This window comes from Carassius carassius, chromosome 31 (assembly GCF_963082965.1).
Source record: "Carassius carassius chromosome 31, fCarCar2.1, whole genome shotgun sequence".
In the NCBI taxonomy this organism is placed as follows: Eukaryota; Metazoa; Chordata; class Actinopteri; order Cypriniformes; family Cyprinidae; genus Carassius; species Carassius carassius.
The window spans coordinates 9,858,478-9,879,794 of NC_081785.1; the positions used below are offsets into that span (position 1 = coordinate 9,858,478).

Genomic DNA, 21,317 nt, shown 5'->3' on the forward strand with positions numbered 1-21,317 from the left:
GTGTGTGCAAACAAGAAAACCTAGCAAGACCTGAGTTTAACACAACATCACATAACCAATCCTTAAAACCACAGTTTCTAGCTGTTTCTCACTCCTAAGGTTTCTGGCTAGTTAAGTAAAAAATATTATTGTTTTCTCATTACAGGCCAATCGGCTGACCGTTAAAAATAATGAAATATACCACCATTCATAAGTTTGGAGTCTGTCACATTTTCATTTTTCTTAAAGAAATTTAATACTTTTGTTTAGCAAGAATGCTTTAAAAATGCCTTGATGAGCGTTTGAGACTTCTTTCTAAAACATTAAAAATTCAAAGTATTACCGAACCCAAACTTTCAAACAAGAAGAAATGGAGGATGCTTTTGGATTATTTAACAAAACATAAAACCACTGGATTTTCATATATATATATATATATATATATATATAAATACGTACAGTGGGTACGGAAAATATTCAGACCCCCTTACATTTTTCACTCTTTGTTATATTGCAGCCATTTGCTAAAATCATTTAATTTAATTTTTTTCCCTCATTAACGTACACACAGAACCCCATATTGACAGAAAAACACAGAATTATTGACATTTTTGCAGATTTATTAAAAAAGAAAAACTGAAATATCACATGGTCCTAAGTATTCAGACCCTTTGCTGTGACACTCATATATTTAACTCAGGTGTTTTCTTCTGATCATCCTTGAGATGGTTCTACACCTTCATTTGAGTCCAGCTGTGTTTGATAATACTGATTGGACTTGATTAGGAAAGCCACACAGCTGTCCATATAGGACCTTACAGCTCACAGTGCATGTCAGAGCAAATGAGAATCATGAGGTCAAAGGAACTGCCTGAAGAGCTCAGAGACAGAATTGTGGCAAGGCACAGATCTGGCAAGATTACAAAAAAAATTCTTAAATTTAATTTCTTGAAACTTAAATGATTTTAGCAAATGACTGCAATATATCGAAGAGTGAAAAATTCAAGGGGGTCTGAATACTTTCCCTATATATATATATACACATATAACAGAAGTTAAGTACAAAATTATGTCTTAGTAAATGCAGCACTTTTCCTGTTGCCACTGAACTAAATATTCTGCCCTGATGAACTATAGACTGAGTGTATACACTACAGTGAGTGTTCAGTCATAATCACTGCTGCTCAAATTGTTCTGTATTTACACAGATGGTTAGACAGGAATCTGCTGAGTTACATGCACATTCCTTTAAACAGACTTGCACACACACACACACACACACACACACACAGATCCACCTTGTCACACTGTATTGCACAGGAAGGGTGCAATGTGTGGAAGTATCCTGTTTATTACTCATGGGTCTGTGTACAGAAAACCATAAACTCAAACAGCATGAAGCTGTTGCTTCTTCCCCAATTTATATTTACTTACATTCTTCTCTCTCTCCAATTTGTTGTCTTCATGGCCTTCCTTTTCACCCCGTGGTCCATGTTTTCAGCTCTGGGGAATTATTAAACAAGGATACAAGTGCAAAGGTAAAACATAAATAAATAGAGCAAATCACAGTAGATGTTGATGCTTGAGGAGTGCACTAATCTTGTAAAATCATTAATCATCGTTTGTTTTCTCTGATTATTTAGTTGATATTATTTATCTATCCATGTAAATGCACACTTTCTGTTGCTTGTTTTCAGATTGTGGTGTGAACTGCCATAAACAGTGTCGTGAGCTACTGGTTTTGGCCTGTCGACGTCTCCCTCGGTCCACATCACTAGGCAATGTGTCTCCTGGAGTGCTCACACACAGCTCTTTACCCAGCAGCCCCAACCTGCCCACCTGTAAAGGTGAAAATACACCTATACAGTACATCACCATCTGCTTATCTCAGAGTAAAACAGGGTGAAATGCATAGATGTGTTTGATCTCTTTCTCTGTCTCTCTCGAGCACACACAAACATACACTTAACAACTGTTGTATCGTCATTTCTACATGCATTTAAAAAAAAAAAATGATAATAATAATTTAATGTGAAAGTTAGTATCACCATATGGTTTCAATGAAAGAATAAATATTAGCCAGTCACTGATTAAACATAAATCAAGATAATTCTTTGCACAAAAGTTCCCCAATTCCCTTTGCTAATGTTCTCGTGTCCTGTTATTGCACAGATGATGATGATGATGAGGTGTTTACGTTCCATGCTGTGTCACCATCGTCCGGCTCTGACCTGGAGGGAAAGTCCATCACCCTGATGACCGGTTCAGCTCAGCGCATCTCAGTGCGACTCCAGAGAGCCACCACCAGTCAGGCCACGCAGACAGAACCCCTGTGGTCCGAAAACGGTTGGGTGGCCGTTGCAGACAGCGGGTCACACACCTTCCCCAAGATGAGGTACAGGCCGCACCGCAAAGTATCCAAGAGCAAAGGCTTTGCTCGCTGGGAGAACGACACACAGAGTTCGGCAGCGACGAGGAACAGCCGGAGCTCACATGACCACAGCGAAGACTCACGGCAGAATGGACTTGCAGAACAGCATATGAACAGAACTAGGACCTCTGAGGTACGATTGGGTGAAAAGCATCTCATTTGAATTCTGAAGAAATTATTAATTTACTGTCTTTTATTAATTCCTACTTCCCTTCCTGCCTCTTTCATGGCCCTGAAACATCTTTTCATGAAACTCTGCTCAACCATTGCCATAGAAACGCCAAGGTTCCACATTCGGCCCCTTCTCTCGTCACTCTAGAGATAATGTTTTTCAGATGCCGCAGAGCCACGAGCACCACAGCACTCACACTGGGCCTAAATGTGGAGTAGCACTAACCTGAGTAGGGCTCTAGGCTGTTATTTTAGGACCTGGCAGACACTTTGTTTTGGGTTAAAATGCAGAGTACATGTCTGACCAGGATTGTGTTGCTGTGTTTGTTAAATTCAGATCTCTATGTCATTTGTAGAACAGACATTAATAAGGCAGGGTCACTTGACACACTGGGATTTAACCGTTGTTGCACCTGTCAGTGTTACAGTTTTTCTTAGGTGAATATTCATTAAACATTACTTAAACATTTTTAATATTTTTAGGTAGACATATAAAACCACAATACTTCATTTAAAGTATTTTAAAATTATAATAATTTATTTTTATGTTCCAGATGTGGATTTCTTTTCATTAAAGCTAACAAATTTTTTACAGAAAACAAAAACAAAAAAACATTTACACTACCATTCAAAAGTTTGGGGTAAGTGTTTTTTAAATATATTTTGCTCGTCAAGGTTGCATTTATTTGGTAAAGCTACAATAAAAACAAATTAGTTACAATGTGAAATCAATTATTTATATTTATTATATATTTAATTTGAAATATGCTTTCTTATAAATATATAATAAATATAAATATATAAATAAATATTAATATTTACATGATAATATAATTTAAAATGTAATTCATTCTTATGGTAAAGCTGAATTGAAAACACTTGAAATATTTAGTCAAGAATGTTAAATAAATATAATTTCAAAAGAACAGCAATGATTTTGTAAATAAAAATCTTTTGTGATATTAATTAATTTAATGCATCCTAGCTGAATTTTTTTTTTAATTGCAGTGTACAATGATGGACACATTTGCCAGAAATATAAAAAAAATAAAAAATAAAAAATAACTAGGAGTTTCTTGAAAAAATTTAAGAAAGTTAATTTTCTTGTGATTGGAAAAAGCTCTCCTGTCCTCATTATCTTCCACTGTGTGTTTTTAGATCAGCTGACTTGACTGCTCTGTGGGCCCATGCAGGACACCCTGGAGCCTGTCAGGACCACGGCCCAGAGGGCTGTCCGCTCTAGGGGGCGTGCTGGGGTGTCTCATGTCTCCAGTGGATCAGGAATAGAGCCACTATTTCTACAGCCACAGTAAAAGAGGTGCGTCAGGCAACCCGCTGACTGAACTGGGGGAAGGGTTGCATCAAAGGAAAGGTCTAAACAGACTAAGCAGAGAGTGACTGCACTGTGCTGTTCTGTAACAGACAGGTTGGAAACCTAAAAGAATCACTGGAAGCTGATGTGACGGATACATCAGCGTGATAATAGATGTCTGAGCAAGAGTATTCAAGGTTATGCTGTTGATGTGTTTTCGACGCACACTCTGATTTTCTTTCTCCAAAAACACTACTCAGAAAGGACAAGCTGGATGTGAAAGTTATATTCAGGCTGTCTAAAGTCGTAAGTGGAACTGGCACATGTCACGGAGGGAAAGATGAAGATAAATGCATGTTTGACAGAACATTAAAACACTAACTTCATTTATGTGTTACCCAGCAACACATTATTATCTGAAGTGGAAGGTACATCAGGTTTTAAAACCCTTACCCCAAATATAATTATAAACCCACCTTCACTCTTAAAAAAAAAAAGATTATTTCTCCAATGTTTTGCAACATAGTTGTGTCTCCTGTGCTTGAGAAAAGGCAGACAAGAGTCCATGAAGTAACCTCTGACCTTATGCATCATTACATCAACACTGCTTAACAACATTGTTCGCTATATATATATATATGTATATGAATTCAAAGTCTTCAATTCTGCCGACACAGGTGTGTCATCGACCAGGTGTTTATATGGCCTCTGTTGCTAAGCACCAGATGCGTCCATCGATAGTCTGTCGCCAAGACAACACAGTGTCCTTCAACACCATACTTTATGTTCTGAAATAAGTTTGACACCCATACATCTCAGCTCAGTTAGAGCCCGACAGGCTCAGATGGGACAAGCCTCATATGATCATTTTTGCAAACTGTGTGTGTGTGTGTGTGTGTGTGTGTGTGTGTGTGTGTGTGTGTGTGTGTGTGTGTGTGTGTGAGAGAGAGAGAGAGAGAGAGAGAGAGAGAGAGAGAGAGCGCGCGAGTCAGAAACCACAGGTGGATCAACAGATCATCTAAGACAAACAGTGATTATAGTGGGTCTTTGAGCCTATAGGATTAGATGCTCTTCTGGCACCACAATTGCTGATTTAAAGAGACAGTTGCCCAAAGAGTTTATTTATTGTGGAAAACAAAAGGATTTTCATACAATGAACATGAATGGTGACCATGTCTGTCAAGCAAGATTTTCAGTGAATATCAGTATAATTTATTTCTCTCCAAAAAATCGATTGAAGGCTTATGAAGACTTGGCATGAGTTGTATGGACAAATATGGTGTTTTTGTTTTGTTGTTGGTTCCCATTCACTTTCATTGTATGGGAGATAGCATCTTAAAAGAAGACTTCACAAAAGAAAGTCAGATTGTTAGAAACAACATGCTAGGAATTACAGGTGCTTCTCAATAAATTAGAATGTCGAGGAAAAGTTCATTTATTTCAGTAATTTAACTCAATTGTGAAACTCATGTATTAAATAAAGTTGAGTGGAACGAAAAAGTGTGGAAGAAAAAGATGCACAACCAACCGAGAGAACCACAGCCTTTTAAGGATTGTCAAGCAAAAACGATTCAAGAATTTTAGTGAACTTCACAAGGAATGGATGGAGGCTGGGGTCAAGAGCCATCACACACAGACGTGTCAAGGAATTTGGCTACAGTTGTCGTATTCCTCTTGTTAAGCCACTCCTGAACCATAGACAACGTCAGAGGCGTCTTACCTGGGCTAAGGAGAAGAAGAACTAGACTGTTGCCCAGAGGTCCAAAGTCCTTTTTTCAGATGAGAGCAAGTTTTGTATTTCATTTGGAAACCAAGGTCCTAGAGTCTTTTGAAAACCAATGTCACTGCACCCATTTACCAAGAAATTTTGGAGCACTTCATGCTTCCTTCTGCTGACCAGCTTTTTGAAGATGCTGATTTCATTTTCCAGCAGGGCACCTGCCCACACTGCCAAAAGCACCAAAAGTTGGTTAAATGACCCTGGTGTTGGTATGCTTAACTGGCCAGCAAACTCACCAGACCTGAACTTCATAGAGAATCTATGGGGTATTGTCAAGAGGAAAACAAGAAACAAGAGACCAAAAAATGCAGATGAGCTGAAGGCCACTGTCAAAGAAACCTGGGCTTCCAGACCGCCTCAGCAGCGCCACTAGCTGATTACCTCCATGCCACGCCAAAATGGGAGTAATTAAAGCAAAATGAGCCCCTACCAAGTATTGAGTACATGTACAGTAAATGAACATACTTTCCAGAAGGCCAACAGTTCACTAAAAATGTTTTTTTTTTATTATCGGTCTTATGAAATATTCTAATTTGTTGAGATAGTGAATTGGTGGGTTTTTGTTAAATGTGAGCCAAAATCACCACATTGAAAAGAACCAAAGACTTAAATTCAGCGCACACAGACTGAAGTAGTTTATGTAATACATGAGTTTCACAATTTCAGTTGAATTACTGAAATAAATGAACTTTTCCTCGACATTCTAATTTATTGAGAAGCACCTGTAAAATGTTACAGAATTAATGTTAGATGCCAGTGGCTCATGTTAATGATATCCTGAAGCAGTTGAGAACCATATCTGCTATCTGAAGCCTTGATGTGTAGTGCTAAAAAGCGCCTGTTAGCAGAATCAGACTATTATTCTAATGTTGTGCTAATGATCCTCTCATCTGTTTACGTCTGATAAAATGATGCATATGTATCTTTAGTGCAAGTTAGCATTCAAATTGTCAGAGATCAGAAGAGAGGTGTTAAGGCATATGCTCAATGTAATTAATTTTTCTTTGATGTAGCATATCAAGCATACTACTGAGAGAGAGATCGTTCACCCCAAAATTAAGATTCTGTCATCGTTTAATGACCCTACAACAAAATTTTGAGAAATCTTTTTTTTTTCTTAATACATTGAAAGGCAGTGGATACCAAGATCCTTCAAAATATATTCTATTACGGTTTTTTTTTTTTCAGATGTTTGGGTTAACTATCCCTTTAAAATTACAAATTTAAGCATGACTTTCAGAGACTTAAAATTGCAGAACCTCCTGTGGGATATTTTTTTATACATCTGTTGTCTTTCACTTATTGATAAGAATTACTGCGAAAGCGTTGTAATGATCATTAAAGCACATGTTATTTGACTTATGAGCAGCAGCCATATTAACACATTTTGTTAATCTTGTGCAAACATCTTTAAGTAATATAATGTCTGCGAAATCGAGAGATGTATATAGAAAAACTGATGACTCTTGCCACTTCTGGGACATCAGAAGATATGGCCAATAATTATTGCTGTAAAATCATCAACCTTGTCCTTGCTGTCTTATGAATGTTTCTGGTTGATGCCAAGTCTGCATGAGCAAAAAGTGAACTACATTTTTTAACATCAACATATATGTTTATTTCCAATTCTCGCTGCATCTATTTTTCCTCACGAAATTTGAGCTGGCATGCTGACATATGGTTCGTGTGCAGTGAGCAGGTCATCTCAGCAAATCAGGGTTGCCAATGAAACTAAGCTTGACCCATAAAACCGATTATGAAACAACAAGGGACTTTTACCATCTTGACCTGGAATATTTGGAGACCATTTATGTAACTTTAGCTGGAAAACACATACAAGTATTATATTAAAAGTATTTATAATGTATTTTTGAAGTCAAAATAACTGGACATAGATATGAACTGCTTTAACTAGAAAGAGCGTAATAATTGAATACGTTATATGCAGAAATGTTTTATGATTCCTTCATTGCCTTACTTCATGCAAGTTATTCACTTGCTGTTCATGGAAAACATCAATAAACACACTACCCTAAAACAGACTAATCACAACCATTCAAAACTTAAAAATTCTAGATTTTTTCCTGTTGACTGGTTTAAAACTGTGATTAAGTGAAGTTGAATGTTGAGGATTTGCCAAATTTGACAGGTATAAAACAAAAATTGCTCTCTGTCGCCCTCGTGTGGCCACTGTATTTCTAAGCACGTCACGATCACACTGCATCATAGGAATTTGCATAATTTCTGTAGAATTCTTGTATTTAATTTAGAAGTTGCTTTTGTCACTGTAATTGCTGATATTTTATTGCCACTAAAATAATGCAAGAAAACGAAAGAAACTGTCATCATTTGAAATTAATCAGTTTTCTGTGAATAAAAAAGGTTAATGAAATAAAATACACCAAGACAGAGAGCTCTTTTCTTTATGGTTTATTTAATCATTCATAAACCTTTACACATTGTAAAGGTGAACTGTATCCATTCTTTCCCAAAACAGCAAAAACTCCAATCATGTCAGTCAATCAACCTCAGCGTTTCCACACAGTCAGTAAATGAAAATTCACACGTGAGCATGACCTTTACTCCCGTTACCAAAATCTCACTGAGGGAGATAAGAAAAAAAAAATTTAAATAATGTGATAATCAGTGAAATGACAGGATGAACATTGAGAACTAATGATGTTAAAGTAACATTTCCCCTAGAATAACAAAAGTTTGAGGACTTCCTAGTATAAGGCTTCGTCAGATTGTCGGGGCAGCGAGATCAGGCAGTAGACTGGACTGAAGTCAATCATCATGAGGAAGGAAGAAGAAAAACCGAGAAAAATAAAGGTCATCCTATTTTTTTGGCAACCCAAATAACTGAAGTAGTTTTAATGGTATTCCTGAAGCAGAACGATTTAAACCAACCGTACACATGCAGAAGCACATTGTTCATTCAGAGGAGAACTCTGGAAAGCAGACTCCACAGGCACCATATGAATGATGAGATGTTATGCCTATCCGCTCATTCAGAGGCCTGTGTCTCTCTCGGTCTCCCACCCTCAGAGAATTGTAGCTCCTCTTTGACGCTGTAGATCGCAGTAAGTCTCTTTTCAGCTAGTAAACTGTCTTCCCTGGCCAAAGCCGGCCTGGTTATACTGGTGCCCACCTTGCTGAAAGAACTGCTCAAATTGCCCACCTTGATTAATATTTTGCCCACCTCTTCCACCCCATCCTCCTCCCTTCCCTCTTCCTCTTCCCCCTCGCCCGCCCCTTCCTCCTCTCTCCTGGTGTCGTCCTCCATCTTGATAGTAGCCTTCTTGCTGATAACTCCCACCTCCACCCAGATACCCTGGTCCTTGCTGGCCTCCTTGGTAGCCTCCACCTCGATATCCACCGTCCTGGTAATGGCCCTGGTATCCACCAGAGCCATCCTGCCAGTTCCCCTGCGCTTTACCTCCACGGTGGTCTCCTCTCCCACCTCTGCCGCCACCTCCACCTCTCTCATGACCTCCACGGCCTCCTTGCTGATCGTAGCCACCTCTTCCACCACCTCTTCCTCCTCCACCACCACCAGAGTAGTACTGTCCTCCACCGCCCCCTTGTGGACCATCTTGCCGTTTCTGCCACGTGGGCATCTCTGGAGGTGGGGCTTCAATCTCATTGGGTCTCCCTCCTCGATCAGGAACACGACCCATCAGGACCTAATAAAACAATCACAATACTTCACAAAATTTTTTTTTTACTGTATTATTAATCAATTAAACGCAGCCTTAGGGGGCATAAGAGACTTCAAAAACATTTCAAAATCTTCCAACCTCTAACATCTGAAATAGTGCAGCTACAGTTAAAGATTACATACGGTTTAAAAGAACGTGAAAATACATTCAAAATGAACACACCTTGTTAATGGCACAGGCTGTTTTCTCCCTGATGCGACCACTGCTGGTTCTCAAGATCTTTGATAAATCTTCTCTAGCAGCAAACAGGTGAGCCACAGACACTCTGCTTTTAGTGGCCAGCACCACACGGAGAGGCTGGTACACTTTCGAAACTCTATCAACATGTGTCTGCATAGAATTACAAAGTCAAGTTGAATTCATGTCATGTTTTTAATTAATTCTTTTAGTTTAATCAGTGTAAACTTCTTGTTTTATGTTATACATAAAGTAAAATGAGAGATTCTTGTACCTTGGCTCTTTCTGACCAGCCAAAAGACTGCACCGTCACGTCCAGTCGTTTTAGCAACATCTTTCTTCTGACTTCATACTCATTCACAAGTGCTTGATTTATTGCTTCAATTTTCTCCTGGAGGTAAAAAACACACACTTCTAATTAAAATGTGCAGTTGAGTTGAACTCAGTGTTCAAATTTAAAATGGTTAGTTTAGTGCCTTTAGAAGATTAAAATCAAAACCAGAGCTTACCCAATGTACAGGGCCCAGTGGTTTCTTCAGTAGAGGTTCTCCTATATGAGAGGGAGGGACCTTGGACAAAGCTTCCTTCAGCTGTGGGAAAAATGCATTTGATTAGAACCTACTGGCTTACTGTGCAAACAAACAATGACTCTCATTCACCAATAAACATGCACATGCATTCTTATATGAACAGAAAAGATTTGAATGCAATATTACATAAGCTTAACAACAGTTGCATCATTCTAATATTGATTCAACTGGATTCTTCTAAATGGAATGTGTAACAGCAGTTAATAATTAGAATTGGCTCTAAATATAATCGTAAAAAAAAAAAAAATCATGACTTGAAAGTGTGAAACAGTTTTACTAAAACTATTAAATATGTTTTAATTAACTGAAAATAAGATGAAATCATCAATAAATATCAGATAAACAAATGCAAACAAAAATCACATTTCCTTACTAACTGAAATAAAATAGGTTTAAGATTATGTAAGATTATGTAGTAAGCTTAATATATTTTTTTAACTAAAAATGACAAAAACTCAAATTAAAATGAAAACTAAAACATTAAATGTAAAAGCTAATTCATCATATTAATAAATATTATATTAGTATATAAAACACAGTGGTTTTCTGCACAAATCCATTAGTGACCCAATGTGTGTGCGCACATTTATTATTTTAACATAAACTGCCTGTTGATAAACCTCACTTTTTTCTCAATACCACTGAAAAACTGGAACATGGTGATGTTGGCGGGAGGTTTGGACATGCCCAGAGCCATACAGATGCTCTTCAGCTCCATGAAGACTTTACTGCCTCCGGTCTCCTGCACCTTCATCTGGGGCTGGTTGACCAGAATCATCCTAGATGCCTCGAGCTCGGAGAGCAAGAAGCCTGGAAGAAAGGTAGGAGTTTGAAAAATATTTGATAAAGGATCAAAGGATCTTGAAACAATGTTACATTGCCACTGGAACACTATAATAGTTTTATTTATTTTTTTAATTAGTATTTTATTTTTTTATTTTAGTTCTAGTCATTTTTAATGTCTACATATTTCATTTTAATTTTATAGTAATTTATACTTATTTTAGTAAATCAAGTAAAAAATAATAATAATAATATTTTATATATATATATATATATATATATATATATATATATATATATATATAGTACATTTTATTTAGAAATTTACCAACACCCCCCATGAGCTTGTTAACATACTTAGTAGTAACAGGCAGTTGTTTGCATTCAGCAGACGTTTGGTGACCTCTCCGGTGACGAGAGCAGGATACGGACAGCACAGTTCAGCTAAAAGACCACTCATCTCCAGCTGAAACCCCTCAGCTTCGCTCGGACCTGCACAAGCCACACCAAAACAAACCCAGAATTCACACTCTGACTGACACTTCCTTGGTCCCGTAGATTATATTTGATCTGCAAGATCACACTCACAGTTGGTCGCGTGCACATTCTCCTCTAGTCTGCAGTAGAGCTTCAGCTCAGACACAAGCCAGGCACAGAGTTTAGTGAACTCTGGAGATGCAGCGCCACCAGTCAAAGCTGTTTCAAGAGCTCCGTCCTCAAGGAGAGGACCCTGGTATCTGCAAACACACACAAACACACTTTTCTGAGCACTTTTTCTGCTATTTAGGTGAACGTGAACAGTGCAATATCTAAGCAAACTTACTTATACATTTAAAAAAGCTAAACGCTTTCAATTAAGAAAATACGACATTATACCACATTTAGTTCTGGTCCTCAAACAGCATTTCCATTACCAATAATTGACCTATTACATCTAAACATCTTTATTCTCACACAAACACGACCCATTCCTACCAGTCCTTCACTGATTCTAGAATGATCTTGTAAACTCGTCTGACACATCGGGAGCTGGGCATGTGGTGACAGAGGTGTGCTCATTTAGGCTATAATGATTCAGGCTATTTTTGGCAGAGGAGATATTTGAGATTTTTGAGCACTGCTGACGCTGCACGGCCCAAGCATCATTGACTATATAAATCATGCTCTCAAACACGTGTGCCAACATCCCCAGATCTATTATAATATGACAGACAACAAATCGCGGGAAATCAAAAATTAATTCAGAACAGGGAAAGCGGTTCTGTTTCTCAGGTAACGCAGAACACCGGCGTGCCGGAACATTCATTCACGAGCTCAGATTTCTGCCGTTAAACCGAATATAAAAACCGGCTATTAATTAAAAAGAAAATGACAACGTGAGGTTTGATTCACTTACCCAAGGTCCTCCAAAGAATCAAGAGTATCAGTTAGTTCCATTATAAATTACTCTATCTAACAGCTGTAAATACTGAAACTCTAGGTTGGCATAATGGAGGCGAAGGGACATATTGTAATGGGGTCTTCACAATTACTGTAGGTGACCAGAAACATGCCGGAAACATTTTATCAGTTCTTGCGTTCGCTTTTTATTATTATTGTTATTAATATTATTTTTATTATTATTATTGGCTTCACAAATCATCTTAAAGAAAATATACAATATATTTCAAATAATTACACATTTTATTATAAATGTAATTATTTATTTTATTTTACTTAACAACTCATAATTGTTATCCTACAAAGACTTTATTTAACATAATAAATTCTGATTTTAATTAGCATTTTGTGTTGGATTTTTAATTTACCCTTTATTTTATCACGTATTATCTACATAATTATAAGTGAAACAGTTTTGAACTGGCATCTGCTGGTCAAGCGTTTCTGTGATCTGCGCTGTGGTTCCAGTCCTGCAGGCGGCGCTGTGGCCGCGTACAGACTTATGTAGATGCACAAGAGCTCAGAGAGTGAATGAAAAAATAAACTCGTTGCAACTACACATATATTGATCAGATATTTATGCACAAAAGATGTACCGAGGTACGTCAAACCCGGACTATCGCCGGCCACCGGTACCCCCGTCAGGGTTCGGACACCCCGCAGCATCTTTTGGACCTCCGCCATTCTGCTCTCCTTTCGGGGTTCCTCCGGGGCCTCGGTACTGTTCTCCTCCGCCCGGTCCTCCTCCTCCGGGACGCCCGTACGGAACAGGGAATGACAACTACAACAGGGAATCCTTTTACGAGGTTCGTGTTTTTCCGTCCAGTCATAAACCCAATCAGCATTTTCTTTTCGCAGCATTGGCTACATCCACTATTTATAAATTTAATTTATTGCATATATCCAGTATCTTTGAATTCACTGTAAGAAATACATTTTCAGTGCAGTGCATGAAAGTTTAATAAACTAGTATTGCATGTTGGTAATTGAAAGGCAATTTCAAGCAGTGTGACATGTCTTGCTTCATTTAAAACTACTTAAAGCATGCATTTACAATGACATTCATTTGTTTGATTGATTAGTGACCTGCAAATATGTAAATACTTTGTCATACTTTGCTTAAAAATGTAGGGTTTAAAGACTATTCTTTCTAGGTTTAAATCACATAAATCTCAATGAAGATTTTCACTGTGATCTCAGACTTTTGTACTGGATATTATATGAATCTTGTATCTTTATATGAATATGGACAAGTTACTTGTCAGCAGTGTTGGGAAGGTTACTTTGGAAATGTAATAGGTTACAGATTACAAGTTACCCTATTTAAAATGTAATAGTAGTGTAACTTTTTCAATTACTTTATTAAAGTAATGTAACTAATTACTTTTGATTACTTTTTGATTACTTTTCAAAATCTCCAATAAATGTTTATTTGCAACTGTTAATCATCTTCAAACATTTACACCATTCAGGTTTAACCTTACAGCAGTGTTCAATACTGTCAGACTTTTACAATCCTTCATCACTTGAATTAAGATGATCAAATTTGAACACATGTCTGCATGTCTGAATCCGGATGCCCCCTTTGGATTTGACGGGGAAGTCGTGGCCTAATGGTTAGAGAGTCGGAACTCCCAATCGAAAGGTTATGAGTTCGAGTCCCGGGCCGGCAGGAATTGTGGGTGGGGGGAGTGCATGTACAGTTCTCTCTCCACCCTCAATACCACGACTTAGGTGCCCTTGAGCAAGGCACTGAACCTCCAACTGCTCCCCGGGCGCCGCAGCATAAATGGCTGCCCACTGCTCTGGGTGTGTGTTCCGAACCAGTGTGTGTGTGTGTGTTCACTGCTCTGTGTGTGTGCATTTTGGATGGGTTAAATGCAGAGCACAAATTCTGAGTATGGGTGACCATACTTGGCTGAATGTCACTTCACTTCACTTTAATTTCCACATGGGGCGGACTGGGATAAAATTTCAGACTGGGAAATCTCAAACTCATACAAACAAATTCATGGACAACACTATTTTTTGTATGGACCTGATATAAAAAAAGATTTAAATCTTTAGTTTGGGGACATGCAAAATAATTAAAAGTTCTCTCCTGAACTTCACCTTTACTTCATTTCTTTTTTCTTTTCAGTCTCTTTATTTTGCCCTGTTATCCATCTACCTCATGACTTTAACACTCAAGATTTAACAAAACTATACTTTCTAAATTGCCTACATGTCAAATTTTCCCTCACAAAAATTAACTGCTTTTATTACGTAAAAGTACAGTAACCATGTTTTTTTTTATTATTATTATTGCAAATGGATTACCATTTGTATTTATTTTTAAATACATAAATATGTAAATTTGTGGCATGGTTTAACAACAGTAACCTTTGTCTCTGAATTTATAGCAAATATTAAAACTTTGCATATGCATTGATTCAAGTGTACTTTTGATATATTTGTCCAAAATGTGGCATATTCCGTCCGTGTTAGGCAATAGCAATCCCGTTTTTATGACTGGATTCTACTAACCAGACTATGTTTCTGCATCGCGGAAATTATAGGGCCGTACGTCTCAGAATAGTCAGTTCAATTTGGGAAAGAAATCAATTACATCTGTATGTGGATGTGTGTAAATATTCAAATGTAATCCCCACTGTAATCTTTAAAATTTTCAGAAGTAACTGTAATTTAATTACTCATTTTTTCTTAGTAACTGTAACTGATTACAGTTACATTTATTTTGTAATTAAATTACGTAATTAAGTTACATGTAACTAGTTACTCCCCAACACTGCTTGTCAGTGTGTAGTGATATTAATATTTCTTTCATTCCTGTCTTTCTCCTGCAGAACCGACCCTTCACCAGCCCCACTACTGACCAAAGTGGGTCCACGCTGATCAGCTCTCTGCTCACACCTTCAAATCAAAATCAGATTGGTCACTCTTCTCAAAACTGGTCAACCAAAAGTATAGATGATCAAAACCAAGAAGTCAGGTATCAGGAGCTAAACAAGGAGCTTTTCTATGTTTAATCTGAATTGTGTCATAATTGCTAACCATGCATTGAATTTAAATACAGATGTATTATTTAAAAAAATTAGACTTGGAAAGATTCCCTTGTGCTCACCAAGGCTGTATTTATTTAATCAATAAATACAGTAAAAACAGTAATATACTGAATTATTATTACAATTAAAATAATTGACTTCTATTTTAATATTTATATATTTTAAGTAATTTATCACTTTGACAGCAGCCATTACTCCAGTCTTCAGTGACACATGATCCTTCAGAAATCATTCTAATATGCATATTCGACACTCAAGTAACCTTTATTATTATTATCAATGTTGTATGTGTGTATGTTTGTGTGTGTCTATGTCTGTGCATATAAAACTGTTAATTAACCCTAAATCCATTTCCATTGTGTTTCAATAAAGGAAAAAGGCAGAAGAGTTTCTCCGAATCCTGAAAGCAAGTGACCGCATTGAGCTGCCAGGAGATAAAAATGACAGTGGCACAGGAGACAAGCATCCAAGCCAAACGCGGAGTCGGAGCAGAGGGAGGAGCCGTCCACGCAGTCGCAGCAGGAGTCACGGAAGGAGCCGGGGTCTTAGTCAATCTCGGAGTCGTGGAAAGAGTCGTGCTCGCAGCAGAACACACAGCCGTAGTCGCAGCCGAGGTAAAAGCCGCACAAGGGCCAAAAGTCGTGCAAGGAGCCGTAGCCGCAGTCGTAGTCTCGGGAAGAGCGGAGCGCACAGTAAGAGTCAGTCACGCGTGAGCCCCAGCCAGACAAAACAGTCTTCCAGAGGGACTGTTGAAGGCTCTGTCAGCACCAGCAGTGGAATAAGTCTTGGTGGTAGTGCCATGCCTGATCAATTTCATGGACTAAGACAGATCCTACAGAACAAAGATCTAGACAAACACCTGCCTTTGGTCAAGAATGCCCTCCTTAGTAACCAGGTGCATAACACTATCTCTGTAAGTTTTGAGTTTGAGTTTCTATATTTTTTGGTTAATGGTTCAATGACATGATGTTTATTAAAGCTACACAATGTAACTTTTTTTTTTTAATAAAACAATGTTATTAATGAGACTGTCCAAAAAAGCCACCTTCCAAACCATTTTACACGAATCCACTTTCATAAACCTGTCATAATATTAAAGTTTTACAATATAATATAAATATTTTTTAGGGAAATGCATACAAACGTCATTCCCACATGCTTGTCATGTCATTTCCATACGCAGAGAAAAGTATCTTAGGTTGTGGGTAGCATAAACAAGAAATCTTGACCATAAATCATGGAAAACCTCCATGGAATCACCAGTTGTAAAAACAAAAAATATTAAAAAAAACATATCATGCACCTAAAAATTAATTATTAATTTAATATTAATTAATGTTAATTTAATATGAGCATGGTTATTAATTATTTTTTTTAAAAGTTAATATTTTAGTAAATATTTAAGATTTTTGTTGGATCTTTTGAAAATTCTTGAAACCCTTATTAAGTAGTTTGACATAACCTTTTATTAATGTAAAAAACACTTATGTGATATTTATGATTTTTTTAAATGTATTTTTGTAAAAGAATTTGTACTTTTTTTTAAATACTGATTAAGATGTGTTCAAGGTCAAATATATTTTTACCTTTATTTTGACACTTTAACAGTCAATACATTTGAACTTTAACCCTCTCAGGCTCAAATTAAGTTTTAGTAACTTTAGTAACCTTTAGTAAAGTTTTTAGTACTCCAGATACATAAAATATGTATCTGGAGTAATAAGGTTTTTAGTTTTTAACTGTTGCAAATCAGCAACGCCTGCCTTGAGAGGGTTAAATCAACTTGAATGCAAAGGGTACACTTTTAGGAACTAGGAACTTACTAGATTTTTAAGAGGCCTTTTTTTTATTTGTTGTTGATTCTTATCATTGTTGTTTATTTCATCTTGTTGACTTCCAGACCATTTAAACTCCCATCATTTTCTCGACATGTAATGTGAATTCTCCTTCCTTGTCTACACAGAATACTGATGACACAATGGGAATGTTTCTGGCAAATCAGTATGCAGTTAGAGGCTTCCACAACCCAGAACCTGAAATCTCTGCTGAACACTGCTATGGTTCCCTGCTTCCTCACGAGAGGGCTGGCGGAGACAGCGGCAGCTTTTCCAATATCTTATCCTGGAACACACCCAACCAGCAGCCTGAAACCAAGCCTGCATTCCAGAGTGTTGAAGATGAAGAGAAATTCCTATATGGAGAGGAAGAGGAGCGATCCAAACCTCAGGCTGTGACGGTTCCGTTGGCCCAGACGAGATCTGTGAGGTCTCCGGTTCATCATCTTAGTAAAGAACAGCAGACTCTCAGTCTTCAGGAACCCAAAGTGCATGCCATGCCTGCTAGCGTGCAGCCCGCTGCTTCTGGCACCACAAAAGTCTCTCCAGAGGAATGCGAGAAGGTGAGAACCCTCCTGAGGGCCATTGGCCTGAATCCAAGCATGTCTGACATCTGTAAAATGGCTGCCAGACTAAAAGAAAAAAAGGGAGAACAAGGAGTTCCAGCCTCGCTCTCGATGCTCAAACCAGCCCTGGAGGCGTTGCAAGCACTGTCCAGAGGTCAGAACCAGCATGATTTCTGCTTTTTAGTTGTCACTTTCATCTAAAGTGAAACTTGAAAGTTTGATAAAGACCAAGCACTATCAACTATTGAAAATATTACGATCACTTCAGCAGAGTTAGAGTTTTGAGTACTGAATATTCTCTCCATATCAGTGGGAGGTTTTTAAAACTTTTAAAAAAGTATTTTCAAAAGGGTTTCAAAAATGATCATGTATAAAGCTAAGCAGGCTGAAATTATAATTAATTGAAATCTGTAATTGGTTGGAATTAATTTGCACTTTTAAGCTGCAGAATTGTGTCAGGAGATTCTTGTAAGTGTATTTTAGGAGCCTGCATTGCATCATAGCCGTTGTTTAGTTCTTGATGTTTGTCAGCTATTTGAAGAAATGATAAAAAGACCTAGAAGACTTCGCAAGAACCTTGAGCTTGGAATGCATTCAAGTTTTAGTGTCTGTTTTCAGCATCCAAAACAGATGACAGTAGGAGTAATCGCTCTGGAAGCAGCCATTCTCATCAAGAGTCCAAGCGTGAGGAGAAGGTATGAGGAGTCTGGAAATCTGCCTGGCATCTCAACTCTTAAAGACTCAGTATTATGTCAAGCTAACTGTGAACACTCTTCACTGTTTTAGAAGATGGATGAGAAGGAGCGAGACACACGAGAGAAACAGATTCAAAAGAAAAGGAAGGAGTACCTGGTGAAGGAACTGGAGGGTCTGCTGAAACAGGAAGGTATTGATTGAGTCCTTCAACTTGAGCAACACATCTAAAGAAGTTACTTAAAGATGTGATTTCAGCTGCCTCGCTAATGTCCACTGGACTTAAATTAGCAAATGCTGAATGCGAATATTTACATTTTATGTATAAATAAGAAAAATGATCATGATCCAGATCTTTAAAATATCACAGAATGCTTTTGAACCAATGATACTTGTTCTTTTGGTTCAATTTATTTAAGTATCAACATGTATCTTGATTGTAGGTGGGGGTGATTTGATCCCGGTGATAGGTTTCTTCTGCCAGCGCTGTGAGGAGTTCTTCAGCGATCTGAACAGTGCAGAGAGACATGTAGAAAGTCACAGCCGCAAGGACAGGAACAAGGTGGCACTATAAATGCCATTTTCATCACTTACTCTAATCTGGAACACAGAATACTGAATTGTGGGAAAGAAACATCAGCTTTTTTCTCTTGTCTTTGCAGACAACAGGGTCACAGGAGCAGCACAGGGATGCTAAGAGACATGAAGACCAGCATCACTCATCATCTCACAGACGAGACAGCACACACAGTAGGCCTGAGAGGTCGACATCCTCACGGGTCTTCCAGGACCAGAGGGAACGCAGTCCTGACAGAAAGCACCCCAGAGATGAAAGAAGCGCTCATTCTACAGATATCAAACTCAAAAACGAGCCAGAGGGCAAAGACTGTAAAGAGGAGAGTAAAGACAAATACAAAGTGAAAAAGGAAAAAACTGTTGGCGACGATGATGCAGAATCAACAAAGAGTGAGAAAAAGAAAAAGAAGAAGAAGAAAATGAAGAAAAAAGAAAAGAAGAAAAAAAAGGACAAGAAAAAAGCAGAGGGTGATAAGGATTCACCTTAGTCAGTCTACTTCTAAAAGCATCAGCTGTAGCTGCACTGCATTTCAATCAGCAGTCACTGGTGAGTCTTCTCTGGTTGAAGGCCTAAATATGATGTAAATGTTGTTATGCATCCTGTAGATGATACTCCAATCGCATACAGCTTCACGTACATAGAGACACTTTTAGCATGTTACATTTAAATGCGATCAACCAGAGATTTAAAACCTAAAACTCCAGAACTTTCTAGAAATGTGCAGACATTCTGGTCGTATATCCAGCCCAACCATTTGTCATTGTCCCATAAACAGTATTCCACACACCAAACATGCTGCAGCGTTCTTGCTCTGAAGAATGTAAACATTCATAGTAGGATTGAAAAAGTTTATGCAGTAATAAAAGGTTTTTGGATTAGAGATTGGTGGTCAGTGGTTTCCGTTTGCTTTGTAACCCTCATGTAAATGCCAGTTGGTTAAATAAATTAGACCTTTTTTCTGTTTATTATATTTTCATGGTTAATTGTCTTTTTTTGTGTCTTTAACTATAAGCTACTGTGCTCCAAGCTGTACATCCATTTAAGTTTTTCTCTTCTAAATATCGATGACTCTCTGCATCATAATGTCTTACAAAATGTCAAATAGAGAAAAACCTTAATACCACTTAATTACAGCAATAAGAAAATCACGGTTCATGACTGTGACTTTAACTAAAGGCTAATTTTATAAAAGGAATAAAAATGCATTTACCAAACATGGGGTCTTTCAGTGTCACTGTCACACTCCTGACAAATGAAAATCAACTTTGTTCCCTGCCATAGGAATGCATTTATAACAGTATAGTTGCTATAAATAGATCATGTGTTTAGTTCTCTTTAAAGGACCAATCACATAGTGTGAATCTACAAGTATCCACATGTCTCTAGTCCATCAATTAACTTGTGAAGACCTTAATGGATTTGCTTCGTAGATAACACACAGCTTGTTAATGGTCTTAATGACTTGTGGATTATTGTGTTTTTATCAGCTGTTTTAACTCATTTTGATGGCATCCATCACTGCAGAGTATCCATTGGTGAGCAAGTAATGTAAAGCTGTTCCAATGAGGAAACAAACTCATCTGCATCTTGGGTGGCCTAAGTGCATGCAAAAATGACAAAATTTTTTTGTTAGCTATTCTTTTAACACTTTGAAAATGCGGTCTCATTCGTTAAAAGCAAAAGATGCAAAACATCTGTCTAGTACAAATTTACAATGAAAAACAATGTGAAAGCAGTGCAGTGGAATTCAAAAATGCCTTCTGTGTGAACAAACCCTAATTCTGTAAAGAGTAAATAGAGATTTTTGCCTTTATTCTTAAGCAGTATTTCATCATATTTAATGTTTAAAAACAATGACTTGGGGCACAGTGGACCATAAACCTCTCAAGCAGCAAATTTTAAAATACATTTTTCAATAATCTGCAATTGGCACTCTTCAAAGGCATGCTGGCCCCATGTCTGGTTTGTACCTTCTAATAAACTTCTAAGCAACATTCAATTTTACAAGATGAAAAAAAAAATACAGGAAGACAGCAGGTCTCCAATACTGGGATTTTTCCACATCTACATTAGAGCCCTCATACCCGGAATGTACAATAACTTTTCCATAAGAAAACTGTACAACAGTGACGAAGATTAAAAAAAGGGAAAAAACCAATAGAAATAATCCTTAAATAATAATAATAATAAAAACAG

At 37.5% G+C, this 21,317-nt stretch overlaps 3 protein-coding genes across 3 annotated transcripts in view; 2 read left to right on the forward strand and 1 right to left on the reverse strand.

Moving 5' to 3' along the window:
- LOC132111907 (ras guanyl-releasing protein 3-like) overlaps positions 1-4,800 on the forward strand; it is a 5,678-nt gene extending 878 nt beyond the window's left edge. Inside the window, exons 2-5 of the mRNA XM_059519531.1 lie at positions 1,381-1,517; positions 1,677-1,825; positions 2,154-2,543; positions 3,740-4,800. Of these exons, the coding sequence (XP_059375514.1) occupies positions 1,381-1,517; positions 1,677-1,825; positions 2,154-2,543; positions 3,740-3,748 (685 nt within the window). The 3' untranslated portion in view covers positions 3,749-4,800. The remainder of the gene's footprint in view (positions 1-1,380; positions 1,518-1,676; positions 1,826-2,153; positions 2,544-3,739) is intronic.
- Positions 4,801-8,087: 3,287 nt separating this feature from the next.
- Positions 8,088-12,479, reverse strand: LOC132111496 (protein FAM98A-like). Its single transcript, XM_059518860.1, has 8 exons — positions 12,342-12,479; positions 11,534-11,682; positions 11,303-11,437; positions 10,788-10,972; positions 10,082-10,162; positions 9,847-9,963; positions 9,558-9,725; positions 8,088-9,359 (listed from the first exon to the last, which is right to left on the reverse strand). Exons 1-8 carry the CDS (start codon positions 12,380-12,382, stop codon positions 8,769-8,771), a joined length of 1,467 nt encoding a protein of 488 aa, XP_059374843.1. The 5' UTR covers positions 12,383-12,479; the 3' UTR covers positions 8,088-8,768.
- Positions 12,480-12,867: 388 nt separating this feature from the next.
- LOC132111497 (zinc finger protein 318-like) lies at positions 12,868-20,008 on the forward strand. Its single transcript, XM_059518861.1, has 8 exons — positions 12,868-13,191; positions 15,232-15,377; positions 15,823-16,345; positions 17,414-18,005; positions 18,470-18,546; positions 18,638-18,737; positions 18,988-19,106; positions 19,207-20,008. The coding sequence occupies exons 1-8, from the start codon at positions 12,976-12,978 to the stop codon at positions 19,606-19,608; spliced, it is 2,175 nt and encodes a 724-aa protein (XP_059374844.1). The 5' UTR covers positions 12,868-12,975; the 3' UTR covers positions 19,609-20,008.
- Positions 20,009-21,317: the final 1,309 nt, after the last annotated feature.

Excerpts from the sequence above, each read along its gene's own strand:
- LOC132111496 (XM_059518860.1), bottom strand. The coding sequence starts at position 12,382 with ATGGAACTAACTGATACTCTTGATTCTTTGGAGGACCTTGG. Across the intron at positions 11,683-12,341 it reads GATTCTTTGGAGGACCTTGG|ATACCAGGGTCCTCTCCTTG; the intron begins GTAAGTGAATCA and ends GTGTGTTTGCAG. Across the intron at positions 9,726-9,846 it reads GCTGGTCAGAAAGAGCCAAG|ACACATGTTGATAGAGTTTC; the intron begins GTACAAGAATCT and ends AATTCTATGCAG.
- LOC132111497 (XM_059518861.1), top strand. The coding sequence starts at position 12,976 with ATGTACCGAGGTACGTCAAACCCGGACTATCGCCGGCCACCGGTACCC. Across the intron at positions 18,006-18,469 it reads GTTGCAAGCACTGTCCAGAG|CATCCAAAACAGATGACAGT; the intron begins GTCAGAACCAGC and ends GTCTGTTTTCAG. Across the intron at positions 19,107-19,206 it reads GCCGCAAGGACAGGAACAAG|ACAACAGGGTCACAGGAGCA; the intron begins GTGGCACTATAA and ends TTGTCTTTGCAG.